Genomic DNA, 14,879 nt, shown 5'->3' on the forward strand with positions numbered 1-14,879 from the left:
ACTTAGGAAGGAACAATCAGTTGCACACATGCAAAATGGAAAATGACAGCGTAGGGAGGAATACTGCAGAAAGTGATCTGGGGATCATAAGATAAATACGAGTCAACAGTATAACATTGTTGCAAAAAAAGCAAACATCATTCTGGGATGTATTAGCAGGAGTGTAATAAGCAAGACACAAGAAGGAATTTTTCCACTCTATCTCACACTGATTAGACCTCAACTGGAGTATTGTGTCCAGTTCTGGGTGCCACATTTCAGGAAAGATGTGGACAAATTGGAGAAAGTCCAGAGAAGAGCAACAGAAATGATTAAAGGTCTAGAAAATATGACCTATGAGGGAACATTGAAAAAATTGGGTTTGTTTAATCTGGAGAAGACTGAGGGGGGACATGACAACAGTTTTCAAGTACATAAAAGGTTGTTACAAGGAGGAGGAATAAAAATTTTTCTCCTTAACCTCTGAGGACAGGACAAGAAGCAACGGGCTTAAATTTCAGCAAGGGCAGTTTAGGTTGGACATTAGGAAAACTTCCTAACCGTCAGGGTGGTTAAGCACTGGAATAAACTGCCTAGGGAGATTGTTCAATCTCTATCATTGGAGATTTTTAAGAGCAGGTTAGAAAAACACCTGTCAGGGTTTGTCTAGATAATACTTAGTCCTGCCTTGAGTGCAGGGGACTGGACTAGAAGACCTATCAAGATCACTTGTAGTCCTATGATTCCTTCCACTCAAATAGAATTGGAGCAAAATGAAAAGGATGATTTAGTCTGTATATTAAATGGCTGAAGCGCCACAAACTGCTTTCCAAAGACTTGCTGGATCACTGGGAGCTGGTTGAATTTGCTAGTCCTTCTCTCCCCATCATCTCCCCGATCCCAGCCATTTCAGCTGCATCACTTGCAGGTACTTAGGATATCAAATAAAAAATTTAAAAGAACCCAACTGTAGTACAGATTTTTGTGCTTATATGTTAAAGCAGTTCAGCTGTTTTAGTCACGACTGAGCACTGTGCAGCAGATAAAATGGATACATGGCATTTCATTTTATATTTGTTGCAGAAACCATTGGGGACAGTGCTTCAGAAGAAGCACCTTCCCTTTCCTAACCCAGCCACCATATATGAAACTGGACTGATTTAAACATTTATCAATTAGCAAGTAGAAGATTCAATCACTGATTATAATTGCCTGCTTCAGCTTAAAGGACCATGGGCTACCCCCCGCACCCAGAATGCCATATGGGTACTGTGCACAAAGTCTCTTTCATGTGTACACAATGATATGAATTGAAACAGGAAACGGCTGTCTGTGTGTATACTATTACTGTGGCTTAGGTACTGAGTGCCAGCACACTGAGGCACACAGCTCAACTCAATGTGGCCTTCAATGTAGACAAGCCCAAAGTTTATCCTTCCTCTTTCCTTCTTGATTCAATCAGTCCACCAAATCCTCCCAAGCTACTCAACTGAGGATAATTTCTGAGTAGCAGAACCAGAAGCTTTTAGAGATTGGGCATAAATATTGCATCTAAAGCCTAACACTTTTTAGAGCTTGTCAAAAAACTCAAGATTTCCATGAAAAAAAAAAATGACAAATTTCAAAACAAAACCAAAATTCTAATTTTATTCTGATTATTGAAAAATAAAAATCCCTCCCCTTTCCCCCCAGCCTCTATTCTACTGGAAAAGGAGAGGAAAAGGAGAAAAGGCATAGAAAACCCCCCACTCTCCAAAATGAAATAAAAATGGTTTTTGAAAAGCAAACAAAACTAATACTTCAATTTGAAACAGAACAAAAATTTGCATTTAATATTTTTTCCTTACATAAAAAATGAAAATATATTTTCGCAAAACAATTCAACTCTAATGAAACTTCATTCATTTTACTGCATGAAAATGTATGTTTTTTAACACAAAGTTGGTAAAAAAAATTGATCAACTATAATTTTAAGCCATTTAAGATAATGGATGCAAATATTTTTACTTTTGATATCAAAGGGACCTGGCAGCACTATCATAACCAAAGAAATCTAATTTGGCTGATAATACATTAACAGTGTCCAAACTCATACCTTGGATATTCAAAGAACCCCATTAAAACAGCCTAAAACAAAGTTTCCATCCTGCATTGTGACTGTCAACATCTATGAGAGGCCACTCTGGTGCATTTCTGATGATGATTAAAGGCTAAGATTTTATCATAGGTATTTTTAGTAAAAGTCACGGACAGGTCATGGGCAATAAAGAAAAATTTATGGAAGCCTGGTGACCTGTACCTGACTTTTATTAAAAATATCCATGATAAAATGTAATGGAGCTGGGCAGCTGTGAACTCTGGGGGACCCCCACCACCCGTGGGGGCTCAGAGCTCCAGGATCCTCCTCCATCCGTGGTTTGGAACTGCAGGGGTCTTCCTGGGGCCCTGAGGGGATGACCTTGCCCTGCCGTGGTAGCCAAGAAGCTGAGGAGTAAATCCCCACCACCCATGGCGGCTCAGAGCTTAAGCGGCGGGGGTACCTCACAGCTCCCTGCCACTGGAAGAGGTGGCAGGACCCTGCGGCTCTTAGCCGCGGGGGCTGAAATCACAGAGGTTTTTGGAAGTTATGGATTCCGTGACTTCTGCGAACTCCCTGACAAAATTGCAGCCTTAATGATGATCCACGGGGATCAGCTGAATTTTTTTTTTTTTTAAAAAGAGTACCTAAAGCTGAGCTAGAGAGATTGGTCATATGACCTCACAAAGATATAAATGGAAGTCAGGGTACATGAGCTGGTAGATGGACACAATCTAAGCTTGTATGGACTTTGGTTTAAAGGTACACTTTTGGTACTTCTTCCAGCTGCCTTATCACTACTTCCTGTTCAATCTAGTAAGCCACAGGTGCATGACAGGCAAGTGTTTTGGTAAAGGACCCCAAAGTATTGGTCAGTTCCAACTGGAGATGTCATAAGAAACTCATACTGGATTCAACCCAATAATACAGAGGTTCTCAAACTGTGGTGGTCTGCATATAGTTCCCTCTAAGGTGAGTGCCTGGGTGGCTGCACATGAAAAAATGAAGGGCCACTCACCGAATTAGTGGAGCCGCGCAGGTGTGGCTCCACTAATTAGGTGCCTAGACCCTGGAAAAGACGAACATGTAAGGTGAGGTGGTGGCCTTCGGGGGATTAGGTGGTGGGTGAGAAAAGGGGGTGGGGGGAATTTGGGATGTGCAGGGCTGCGGCAGCCAAAGAGGCAACTTTCTCCAGCTCCAGGGCTGCTGGGAAGAGACAGCCCTCCTTCCCAGCCCAACTCAGTGACTGCCGTGGTGGGAGACAGCGGACACATCTGTCGCATTAGAAAGGTAAGACTACTGATATTAAAATAAGAGTTGTGTGTTTTTATTTGTAGAATTCTTTTTATTATTAAGTTTTATTTTAATATAGCGTTTTTATCCAAAGCGCTTTACAATAGTTAGCTAATGGTACAAACAACATTTGGAAAGACCATTAAGTGGTCCGCCCAGAGCATCAGCAATTTTCGAGTGGTCTGCAAAAAAAAAAGTTTGAGACCTACTGAAATAACAGACTGTTTTGTGTGAGGGAGAAAAATTCAGAGACAAAATAGAAGCATCTGATCTACTTTCTGTATATCATTCATTATTTTATATACTCTTAGCATATTCTCTGTTATCACTCTTTCTGTGGGTGCAGCTGGAGAATCAATGCACTTCTCTTCATTGGCTGTTGCATTCATCCACTCTTAGTTACACTCAAGAAAGATATCATGGCGGGGGGGGAAAGGTTTTTACATAAGAAAGAAGGATTTTAGGTGCTGTCTGATTTTTCTCATTTGAATATTGAGACTTCCTTTATATCACGAATAAATAAATATTTCTGTGTTTGGTTTAAAAAAGCCTTGGTTAGATGACTCATCTAGAACAATGTACATCATAAAAATAATGGTATATTATAGTTATACTTCTGGTCTTCACAACTTCCCCTTGCAATGAGTTCCACAGGTAGACTGTGTATTATGTGAAGAAGTACTTCCTTTTGTTTGTTTCAAACTTGCTGCCTATTAATTTCACTGGGTGACCACTGGTTTATGTGTTATGTGAAGGGGTAAATAATACTTTCCTATTCACTTTCTTGATACGGTTCATGATTTTATAGATATCTATCAAATCCCTCTAGACTGAACAATCCCAGTCTTCTTAATTTCTTCTCATATGGAAGCTGTTCCATACCACTAATCATTTTTATTGCCCTTCTCTGTACTTTTCCAATTCTAATACACCTCTACCCCGATATAACGCGGTCCTCAGGAGCCAAAAAAATCTTTCCGTGTTATAGGTGAAACCGCGGTATATCGAACTTGCTTTGGCATCGAGCATTTCCGTTATTAATAGTCAGCAAATCATTTTTGTTAAAACTAACACGGTTTATGCAGTAAATAAATCTGTTCTACAATGGTTAATTTGTATTTCCTTTCTTTAATTACAATTATTTTATAAGCTTAATTAAAAGATACAGTGTATTAACTACACAGGTACTAAACACTGCTAAATGCAACCATGTGAGCTACATTTCATCATACATCAATCATTTGGTCTGCAGTAATGCTTAGGAAAATGCAAAATTCACATAAAATTTCAGAAAAAGTTTTTAATTACACATCCTGACAAATTGTTGTAAAAAAGGATTTTGGTATTTTAGCAAATAGGAGCATGGGGTAACCAGAACTGCATGCAGTATTGAAGATGTGGGTGTACCATGGAGTTATACAGTGGCATTTTGATATTTTCTATTTCGTTATCTATCCCATCCAGAATAGTTCCCAACATTGGTAGTTTTTTTGATTGCTGCTGCACATTGAGCGGATGTTTTCAGAGACCTATCCACAGTGACTTCAAGATCTCTTCTTGAGTAGTAACTGCTAATTTAGAGCCCAATCATTTTATATGTATAGTTGGGATTATGTTTTCCAATGTGCATTACTTTAATTTATTATCACTCAATTTCATGTACCATTTTGTTGCACAATCACCCAGTTTTGTGAAAAAAGAAAAGGAGTACTTGTGGCACCTTAGAGACTATCCACTCTATATGGCTAAATTCAGTGCCTTGCATAATGACAGGTTTCAGAGTAGCAGCCGTGTTAGTCTGTATTCGCAAAAAGAAAAGGAGTACTTGTGTATTCCTTTTCTTTTTGCGAATACAGACTAACACGGCTGCTACTCTGAAACCAGTTTTGTGAGATTCCTTTGTAACTCTTCACAGTCAGTTTTGGATTTAACTATTTTGAATAATTTTGTATCATCTGCAAATTTTGCCACCTCACCCTTCACCTCCTTTTCCATTTAATTTATAAATATGTTAAACAGAACAGGTTCCAGTACAGATCCTTAGGGAACCCTGCTATTTATTTATTCCTACCCTTTATTTTCTATCTTTTAATCAGTTACTGATCCATGAAAAATCTTCCCTCTTATCCCATGACTGCGTACTTTGCTTATGAGCCTTTGATGAGGGACCTTGTCAAAGGCTTTCTAAAAGTCCAAGTACACTGTATCGACTGGATTACCCATGTCCACACACTCGTTGACTCCCTCAAAGTATTCTAATACATTGGTGAGGCATGATTTCCCTTCATAAAAGTCGTAATACCTAGAATAAGTATCACAATATGTCACACCATGCAGAGCGCTAAAAGCATGCCCTGCTTTTCAAAGTGAATCATGCATAATCAAAGATTAATAGGTGCTAGATTTCATAAACTCGATTCATTATGTAGGTTGAAACCCATGGGATAGAACTGATGAAAACTAAACCATCTCTTAATGAGCACCTTCGGTAGGATGAAACCACACTTCTAGAGGTGAAGAGTATAACATTAATTGTCTAAGTTCTACATTACTATGTAGTTTCTTGAAATAAAAAATAGCACACTGTTCATGTGTTCAAACTACATGATTTTTATATTTTTGGTTATTTCAGTGTTCTTTAAGTATTCCAAAGCCTTACCTTTGAAGAGCCATTTGAATACATTTGTATCATATTCTCTGCTCCCTGCTTTACCTTCAGTTCTATATCCAATTGCTTTTTTAGGACCATCAATCTGTTGTTCGTAGAAAAACGAGGGTCACTGTTTGGAGTATCTGGTGTTCTGGGACACTCTGTGAATTAAATATAAGATGTAATTTTCATAACAATAGCCAATAAAACTTTTCTAATATACTTCAAATATAATGTTTAATAAAGAGAAAGCTATGTATTTAAATATTAAAATTGTGCAGAGATATTTTGAGACAATATTGCAAATATGCTTTAGTGTGAAAAACCCGGTGAAAGCTCAGTGATTGCTGCGCATGGGCTAATATACATGAATCACTGACTGGGTTGGTAAAAGGTACTCAGCTTTGTTTATCTGTCCCCATGGAGAATTTGCCTTTCTAAGATGTCTGAAGTTTAAAGGTAAAGTGTAGTTTACCATTAAGCCTTCCCAAACCCTCCAACCCAACTTAAACTAGAAAAAGAAGAAAGGTTCCTGGACAACCATATTCAATAGTGATTGGTAAGGTCTACGAACATTATTTCAATCATTAGAGACATGCCAGATGCAGTTTACAGCAAGATGAAGGAACTGGTAACATGACTTCTTCCTTACAGTAGGTATATATTGTGCTGAGTGACTGCTGATTCAGGGGAACTAAAGGAATCACAGGTATCTGGATAATTAACTGAGCAGCCAGATTACTGAAAAATTATAACTTGGGAAAAAACAGAATGATATATTCTTGCTTGGGAATGTTATTTTTTTAGATCCTGTAGCGGGGTGGTTACCCACTCTTGTTCTGTGGTGCTTAAAAGCCAGCCCTGGGAGAGAGCCAGGGCTGAGGTCAAGAAATGCTAGGCTAATTGGGGAAATGGCCACAGCTGGGCCATGCCTCAATCAGGTCGCAGCTGGGCCTATAAAGGGGCTGCTAGGCAGAAGCTTAGCCAGAGTCTCTCTCTGTGTTCAGAGACGGAAGGGCCTGGCTGCAGTGACCTGAGGTAATACCTATATTAGAGCAGGGCAGAGGGGGAAAGGCCTTGGGAACAGGGGAGCTCTGGCTTGAAAACCCCCAGGCTGTGAGGCCTAGATTAGGGCCTATTAGGTACTGGGGTTGCTAGGGGGCAGCCCATGGGTAGACAGAGGCAGCAGGTCCAAACCCCCTCGCCTGTGATGAGTGGCTGATACACTGCAGTCTGCCCCCTAGGGAGCGGGACTAAGCAATGACTGGCAGCAGCCAAGACTGAGGCAAGGTAGGGGTAGTGCGTGGGGGTTCCCTGGGGAGGGGAGACTCTCAGGGATTGTTGGGGTTTTACTGCCGGGGGCAGTATCCCAGTGGGAGGAGGCACTGGATCCTGGGAGGGACTAGGGCCAGCGGTAAGGCGGATCACCAGACAGCAGATAGCTCTTCAGCTTCTAGAATGCCAATTTCCAAGGACAACCAGCAGGAGGCGCTGCCGGGTGAGTCCGGCTCTATTACAGATCCCTATTCTTTTTTAACAGAATTTGTTGCAGCTTTTATCAACCAAGTTATACTGTCATCAACAAGTTCCATTACTTGTCATCTACTTCCTCCTTTGTATAAAATACATTAAACACTTATCCAAATTCCATCTCCTGGAGTACAAACTATTAATCTCTTTCCATTCTAAGAATCAGTGTTTACTTGATGATTTCTTATTGCTTAACCAGTTTTAATCCCCAGTAAGATTTTGTCTTTTAACCTGTGGCTAATAGGGCCCCTATCCAAACCTTTCTGAAAAGCCAAGTAAATTACGCCCACCACATCATCTATTTTATTTCTTTTAAGTAAAAAATAATTTAGAGAGAGGCACTATATTAGAGAAGCCATCCTGGTTTGTCCCTAGTAGGTTATACTGAGTGTTGTGATATTCAAACTGGCATTTGAAATTGGGAAGTTGCTTATGTAGTGCCTCTTTCTTTGTGTGTCTGTGCACGCGCGCACACACAGAGAAAGAAAGAGGCACTATATTAGAAACTTCCCAATTTCAAATGCCCCCAGTTACTTTTTAGCCTGTGCTATTTCACATTACTTCTGCAGAACTTTTTGGTAAGTAGCCTATATAGTAGTTTTGGAGATTTAATGCATTTGCTTTCAAGTCTGCCATATAATTTTTCTCTTACAGACTTCAATCTCTGTCAAGGGTGCTCTCAGATTTCCCATAAGAACTGCTTTTGGTGCAGCAATTTTCTGAATTGTCTTCTGCACCACACTTTCCTCATTCAGGCGCCTCCTAAAGTTTCACTTCATCCTCACTGCCCAAAAGCTCGGGTTAATAAAAAGTCATAACGTTTTTAAAACCACTGAAGTTATTCCTTCCGGGTTTCCCAGTACATCCTGTCTTCTGGGTCTTAGCCCCTGCCTAAATGGAGAGTTGCATTGGTATAATTTAAGTTTCTTTAAACTATCTTTGTTAAACCAGTTCCAGAGGCTGGTTGAAAACAATTTCTGTTTAAATAGTCTTATTTCGGCTTAATTTAAGATGACACAAACAGGTTTAAAGATAAACCTATCCCACATGCCTCCATCTCTTCCATGTTCCCTCTCCCTTTTTTTTTTTAATCATTCCATTCAACTAATCCTCACCTACCAATTTCCCCACTCAAGTGTAAACAAAACCAATATCATAATTATCATAACCTGTGCAAACCATCACACCATCTACTCTACTTGCATATTTTTCACATAGAATAATTACCAGTTACTCAATTAGCTCAAGTGGTAGAGTCCCCAACCCTTCTGATGACCCATGTGGAGTCATTATAGTTGGACATGATTAAGTTTGTTTTTACAGTTGCTTTTTAAAACATACATACTCAGGAAATTATAGAACCCTTCCCCTACATGAAAAGCACATTAAGATTCCAGAGTAAAACACTCAAAAGTTAGGAAATATCAGAATTAAGGTTACTTGTGCAACTGTAATTCAGTCACCTTGTACGTATGCATTATAATAGTCTTTAACAACACGATTCCTCCATCAGGTAGAACCAAAGTGGTCCTTACATAGGTCATCAGCAGGGTTGGGACCTTTAGCTCTACAACACTCTATTTGAGCCTACTGAGTAACTTGTAGCAATAGTAGGCTGTTATCTTCCATGTGGATCAACTACTAGAGGGGGAAAAAAATCCATTTTGCTAGTGATTTTCACAGCTTTATACTAGACAGCAAAGAATGTTGAGACTCCAGAATCTTGCATTCATTACCAGGTTTTGGAGGGGAGAGTTCTCTAACGGTTATAGACTTCTGTGCCTGTGCTCCTATTTTCCCATTCACTCTCCTCTTTCCCAACTCATATTCCTCTATCCTACCTAGCTCCTATTGTCCCCTGCCTAATCCTTCCCTGACTCCTTTGTATTCAAATCAGGTTGCTTCCTCCTCCTTCTCCTTGCTGCCTGAGTGCTAGCGGAAGGTCACTGAGAGCCCCTGCCTGACATCACATTGGCCCCCTAGAGCAATGGTTTTCAAACTTTTTTCTGGCAACCCCTAGTTGAAGAAAATTGTTGATGTCCATGACCCAATGGAGCTGGGGATGAGGGGTTTGGGGTGTGGGAGGGGCTCAGGGCTGGGGCAGGAGGTTGGGGCATGCACTTACCTCAGGCAGCTCCCAGTGAGCGGCACAGCAGGGGTGCAGAGGCAGGCTCTGCCTGTCCTGGCACCGCAGATCCTGCTGTGCCCCAGAAGTGGCCAGCAGCAGGTATGGCTCCTTGGTGGCTCTCGCCCGCAGGCACTGCCCCCGCCCCCAGCTCCCATTGTCCGGGAACCAGTCAATGGGAGTGCAGAGCCAATGCTCGGGGCAGGAGCAGCACACAGAGCCCATGCCCCCACCCTATCCCCCAGGAGCCCAACCTTCTGCTGGCCATTTCTAGGGTGCAGCATGGTGTTGGAACAGGTAAAAACTAGCCTGCCTTAGCCAGGCAGCACCACCGACGGGACTGACCAGAGCCGCTGTGACCCAGTCCCTTCCATTCCGTGACCCAGTTCTGGGTTGCAACCCATGGTTTGAAAACCACTGCCCTAGAGAAACAAAAGCAAGAAAACTTCTGCTTAGCCCCTGCAGGATAGAGCACATTCAGTTGCTCTGTGGGGATGGAGCATGCCCAGTGAAGACAATCCTCACAACGTACTGCCAGGGGTGCTGGAACAATTTGTATAGTGGGGGTGCTGAGAGCCACTGAACCAAACTGGAAACGCGATGCATCCGTGTGAGCTGTAGCTCACAATAGCTTATGCTCAAATAAATTTGTTAGTCTCTAAGGTGCCACAAATACTCCTTTTCTTTCTGCGGATACAAACTAACATGGCTGCTACTCTGAAAACTGTAAACCCTATATATGATAGAAACCACTTCAAGCCGGGGGTGCAGCAGCACCCTTAGGACCGCATGGTCCTATGCATACTGCCAGGCTCCAACAGACCTTTACTGTGTATGTGTAAACTATAATTTTTCAGAGACTGACGACTTAACCAACTCAAATTTGGCTTTCACAGGAGAAGGCAAAAGACACATCCCTAACACCAAAGCAAATGCATTTGTAAATTCTGAATCCCTGCTCCCAAGCATGGAGGCATTAGATCTTCTCAAGGAAATGGCTGTTGGAATTTAACAAGAGCAAAACAATGTATTTTTGCTTATCTTGTTTTGGAAAATAATAGAACCATTTTTTGCTGAGTCTTCCCCTTCCCCACCTCCAAATAAAAAAGGGGGGAGGGAGGGGAGAACCCTGAAGCAGGCATCTGGCATAGAAAATTTCAAGTGAATGGTTTAAATGTTAAGCAACTGAAAACAAGATCTTATAGTTGAAAGTGTTGGGCAACCTTAAGTATAGGCAGCACTATCAGCAAAGCCTTTAATGTCCCTTGTCTCTGTATTGTCTGTTCAGGTTGTACGTACTTTGGGGCAGGAGCTGTCTCTCATTCTATATTTGTACAGTACCTAGCACAATGTAGCTCCAGTCTCAATTAGGGCCAGTTAGGCACTACCATAACACAAAACAAGAGTAATAAATTCATTCAGGTCATTTAAGTCAATTGGATTTAAGCAAATACTTAAAATTAAACATGATCTTAAGTACTTTGCTTAACTGGTACAAAAGAAGGTATTTTTCAGGCGGAAGAGGTATGTGTGAATAAAAGATTCTCTAATTATTTAGCCACATTCGCTTGCACAATAATGAAAATGCAGTATTTAATTTGTATATTTCATCCTTTAATTTTTATACTAATGAAGCCCGTTATCTTATTGCAGATGCGGAGAGCTTTACTGTACTGTGGATTAACAGCCTTTCACCTATTGATGCCTAGGTGAAGTTACAGTTTATGTAATGAGTGAAGTAGTTTGGCTTTCAATACAGATTTTAGAGGATGTCTATCTGGTTCCCATAACTAGCACGATATTTTTGCTCAGACTAGAAAACACACATGGGTATTGGCAGAGTTGAATGGTAACGTACATCAGTTGCTTACACTACATTTTTTTTAAAACAGTTTCAGTCTTGCTTTTGAGAGAGAGCACTAATTCACCAAATTCACAAAACAAGTTAAAGGAAATATTTTAACTCACTGATGACCCATTTCTCATTTTTAAACAAGACTGGGTTAAATTTGAATCAGGGTCATTTTCAGTTTGAAATGTTTTTGTTCATAATATACGACTGACCTTTATTTTTTTAAAAAAAGAAAAGGAGTACTTGTGGCACCTTAGAGACTAACACATTTATTAGAGCATAAGCTTTCGTGAGCTACAGCTCACTTCATCGGCTCACGAAAGCTTATGCTCTAATAAATGTGTTAGTCTCTAAGGTGCCACAAGTACTCCTTTTCTTTTTGCGAATACAGACTAACACGGCTGCTACTCTGAAACCTTTATTTTTTTATTCTTTGGACTTTTTTTTTGTAAAGTCTCTTCAGCTTGATTTGTACAGTATTTATTAGCAAACATGTTTTTGCCTCTAAATCCTCACTTTGACAAACGCTGCCACCCAAATTAGTGGAATAATTGAGCTCATCTCCTTCTGAAACTGTCGTGCATTTCTGTGGGGATTCTTGCCTCGAATGCTAAGAGCATTATCTTTTCAACAAGCTCAGCATGAGATCTGGGAACCCAGGTTGCTTTCTGAATTTGGAGTCCCAGATGGTACTAGTGCATGCTGCTAAGCTATTCAATTAGAAGCAAGCACCCTTGCTAACTAGTTAACTTTAATCTTATTTTAAATTATTTAATTGTATTTAGCTCCTTCAGTGTCATGACCAACAGAAGCTCCTGAGATGCACATTACTGTGTTTTTACTACCAACAGCTCATGCTAGGAGATCACATCAGTACTCTTTTCTTGAGCACACAGTAAGTTCAAAGGCAATGGAATGGATAAGAAAAATTTTTCCACATGCAGGTTTCAAATTCATAATGCTTATTAATAAAAAGCTACAATAATCTTGTTTTGGTGGCTTTTGAATACTATGCAGAAACTACATTTATGCAAAACGCCAATGCTAACCGAATGGAGACTTCCAAAGTATAGCATAAAATTGGGAAAATTTAAGTACCACCAAAGCAGCCAGTAAATATCAGATTGTCTCAGATTTCATCAATATTCTCTTTCACAGAAATGATGCACAAAATAAAGTTTCACAAAATTTTAGTTTTTTTTATTTTGTTTTAATTTTCTTCCCATTTTTATCGTGTTTTCACTGAAAAATTCATTTTTCAGGCAGCATTAGCCTTTCTAATTGTGTTCTCCACATTGTCTCCCCTCTTCATCATGGCTCTCTTTCTTCACCTTTCCCATTCCCGCCCTTTTGATTAAATCTATATCCTGCCTATTAGTTCTATGCTGTGTAACTGTAAGCATATAACAGAAGAACAGATTTATAGGAGAAGAGATTAAATAAGGCCCAGGAAAAAGTGTGATGAGGTAAGGAAAGAGGCAATCAGATGCCTCATTTTCTCCTCCAAAAGTGTTCTGCAACAAGAATAAAGTAGTACCTCCCATGGGGTATCTAGCTAAATAGGAGTCTGCATACTGTAATGACAGGTTTCAGAGTAGCAGCCGTGTTAGGCTGTATTCGCAAAAAGAAAAGGAGTACTTGTGGCACCTTAGAGACTAACAAATTTATTAGAGCATAAGCTTTCGTTCCGATAAAGTGAGCTGTAGCTCACGAAAGCTTATGCTCTAATAAATTTGTTAGTCTCTAAGGTGCCACAAGTACTCCTTTTTCTTTTTGCATACTGTAAGTATAAGAATAAACTGTTCACATGTTACAAGTCAAATAGTTCAGCATTGTGCTACTTGATTTACTGTAAATTGTAGTTGTAAGACATATGGGAGAGCATTAAGATAACTTGAAAAACACTTCTACATACATGCACAAGGAAATAAAATAAACATGCCCATATTTTGGATTAGAATTAATCCTTCAGATTCACAGTAGTAATGGCCACCAAGCATCCATTATCTTGTTTGACAATGAAGCATAACTTAATACTTATCCAATACAGTCTAATGCTTTTTTTTTTTTTTTTGGGTTAAACACCACCACATTGACTTAACTTTCCAAAAACTCTGCCTCTCACTTTGAGTAATGTAACATTGTGAAAGATAATGAGAGATCTAGATACAAAGCCTTACTTCTAAAACAAGGCTAGATACACCAGCAATTCTATAACAGGAAAAAAAAATTATGTTGTGGCAAAAGCTATTACCTTTGAATTATCAGAGAAAATGTGCTGAACCTAATGGTAGATTCAATACTACAGCTTTTTGAGCAATCTGTGCTTAATGACTGAGGTTTAATGCCAATTCCTCATCTAATCCTCCTCTTGAAGTGGCTGCTGAAAATAATTTTTGATGGCATTAAGATGTAGACCTCTAGCCAAAGCATCACCAAAAGACCTTTTATAATTCATATACATTTTTGAAAGTAGATTAGCAATTTAATTTGTAACAGTTATGGCAAATATTTGTGTGTGTAAAAAAAAAAAACAAAAAACATGAATCTGATGTTCATAAAAAGTAGGGCTGTTGGTTGATCGCTGTTAACTCACGCGATTAACTCAAAAATTAACTGCAATTAAAAAAAATTGCACTGTTAAACAATGGAATACCAATTGAAATTTATTAAATATTTTGGATGTTTTTCACTGATGATTACCCAGCACATATTCATTTCAAGAACACTTTCAGAGCAGATTTGACAGAATGCAAAGAAGGTACTAATGTGAGATTTCTACGGATAGACACAGTACTCAACCCAAGGTTTAAGAATCTGAAGTGCCTTCCAAAATCTGAGATGGACGAGGTGTGGAGAATGCTTTCAGATGTCTTAAAAGAGCAACACTCTGATGTGGAAACTACAGAACCCAAACCACCAAAGATCATAAACCTTCTGCTGGTGGCCTCTGACTCAGCTGATGAAAATGAATATGCATCAGTCCACCCTGCTTTTGATAGTTATCGAGCAGAACCGGTCATCAGCATGGACACACACGTCTTCTGGAATGGTGGTTGAAGCATGAAGGGACATATGAATCTTTAGCACATCTGGCACGTAAATATCTTGCTATGTTGGCTACAACAGTGCCACGCGAAAGCCTGTTCTCACTTTCAGGTGACACTGTAAACAAGACGTGGGCAGCATTATCTCCTGCAAATTGTAACCAAGCTTATTTGTCTGAGCGATTGGCTGAAGTAGGATTGAGTGGACTTGTAAGTTCTAAAGTTTTACATTGTTTTGTTTTTGAATGCAGTTATTTTTTGTACATAATTCTACATTTGTAAATTCAACTTTCATAATAAGGAGATTACACTACAGTGCTTGTACT

At 39.7% G+C, this 14,879-nt stretch overlaps 1 protein-coding gene across 7 annotated transcripts in view; it reads right to left on the reverse strand.

Moving 5' to 3' along the window:
* Positions 1–14,879, reverse strand: part of PKN2 (protein kinase N2) — a 136,599-nt gene that overhangs the window by 62,898 nt on the left and 58,822 nt on the right. For 6 of the 7 annotated variants that reach the window (XM_043491037.1, XM_043491036.1, XM_043491035.1 and 3 more), the window contains exon 3: positions 6,009–6,160. In XM_043491037.1, the coding sequence (XP_043346972.1) occupies positions 6,009–6,160 (152 nt within the window). The remainder of the gene's footprint in view (positions 1–6,008; positions 6,161–14,879) is intronic. The other variant, XM_043491034.1, reaches the window with a different exon arrangement.

The sequence above is a fragment of the Dermochelys coriacea genome, chromosome 8, assembly GCF_009764565.3.
Source record: "Dermochelys coriacea isolate rDerCor1 chromosome 8, rDerCor1.pri.v4, whole genome shotgun sequence".
Classification (NCBI taxonomy): Eukaryota; Metazoa; Chordata; order Testudines; family Dermochelyidae; genus Dermochelys; species Dermochelys coriacea.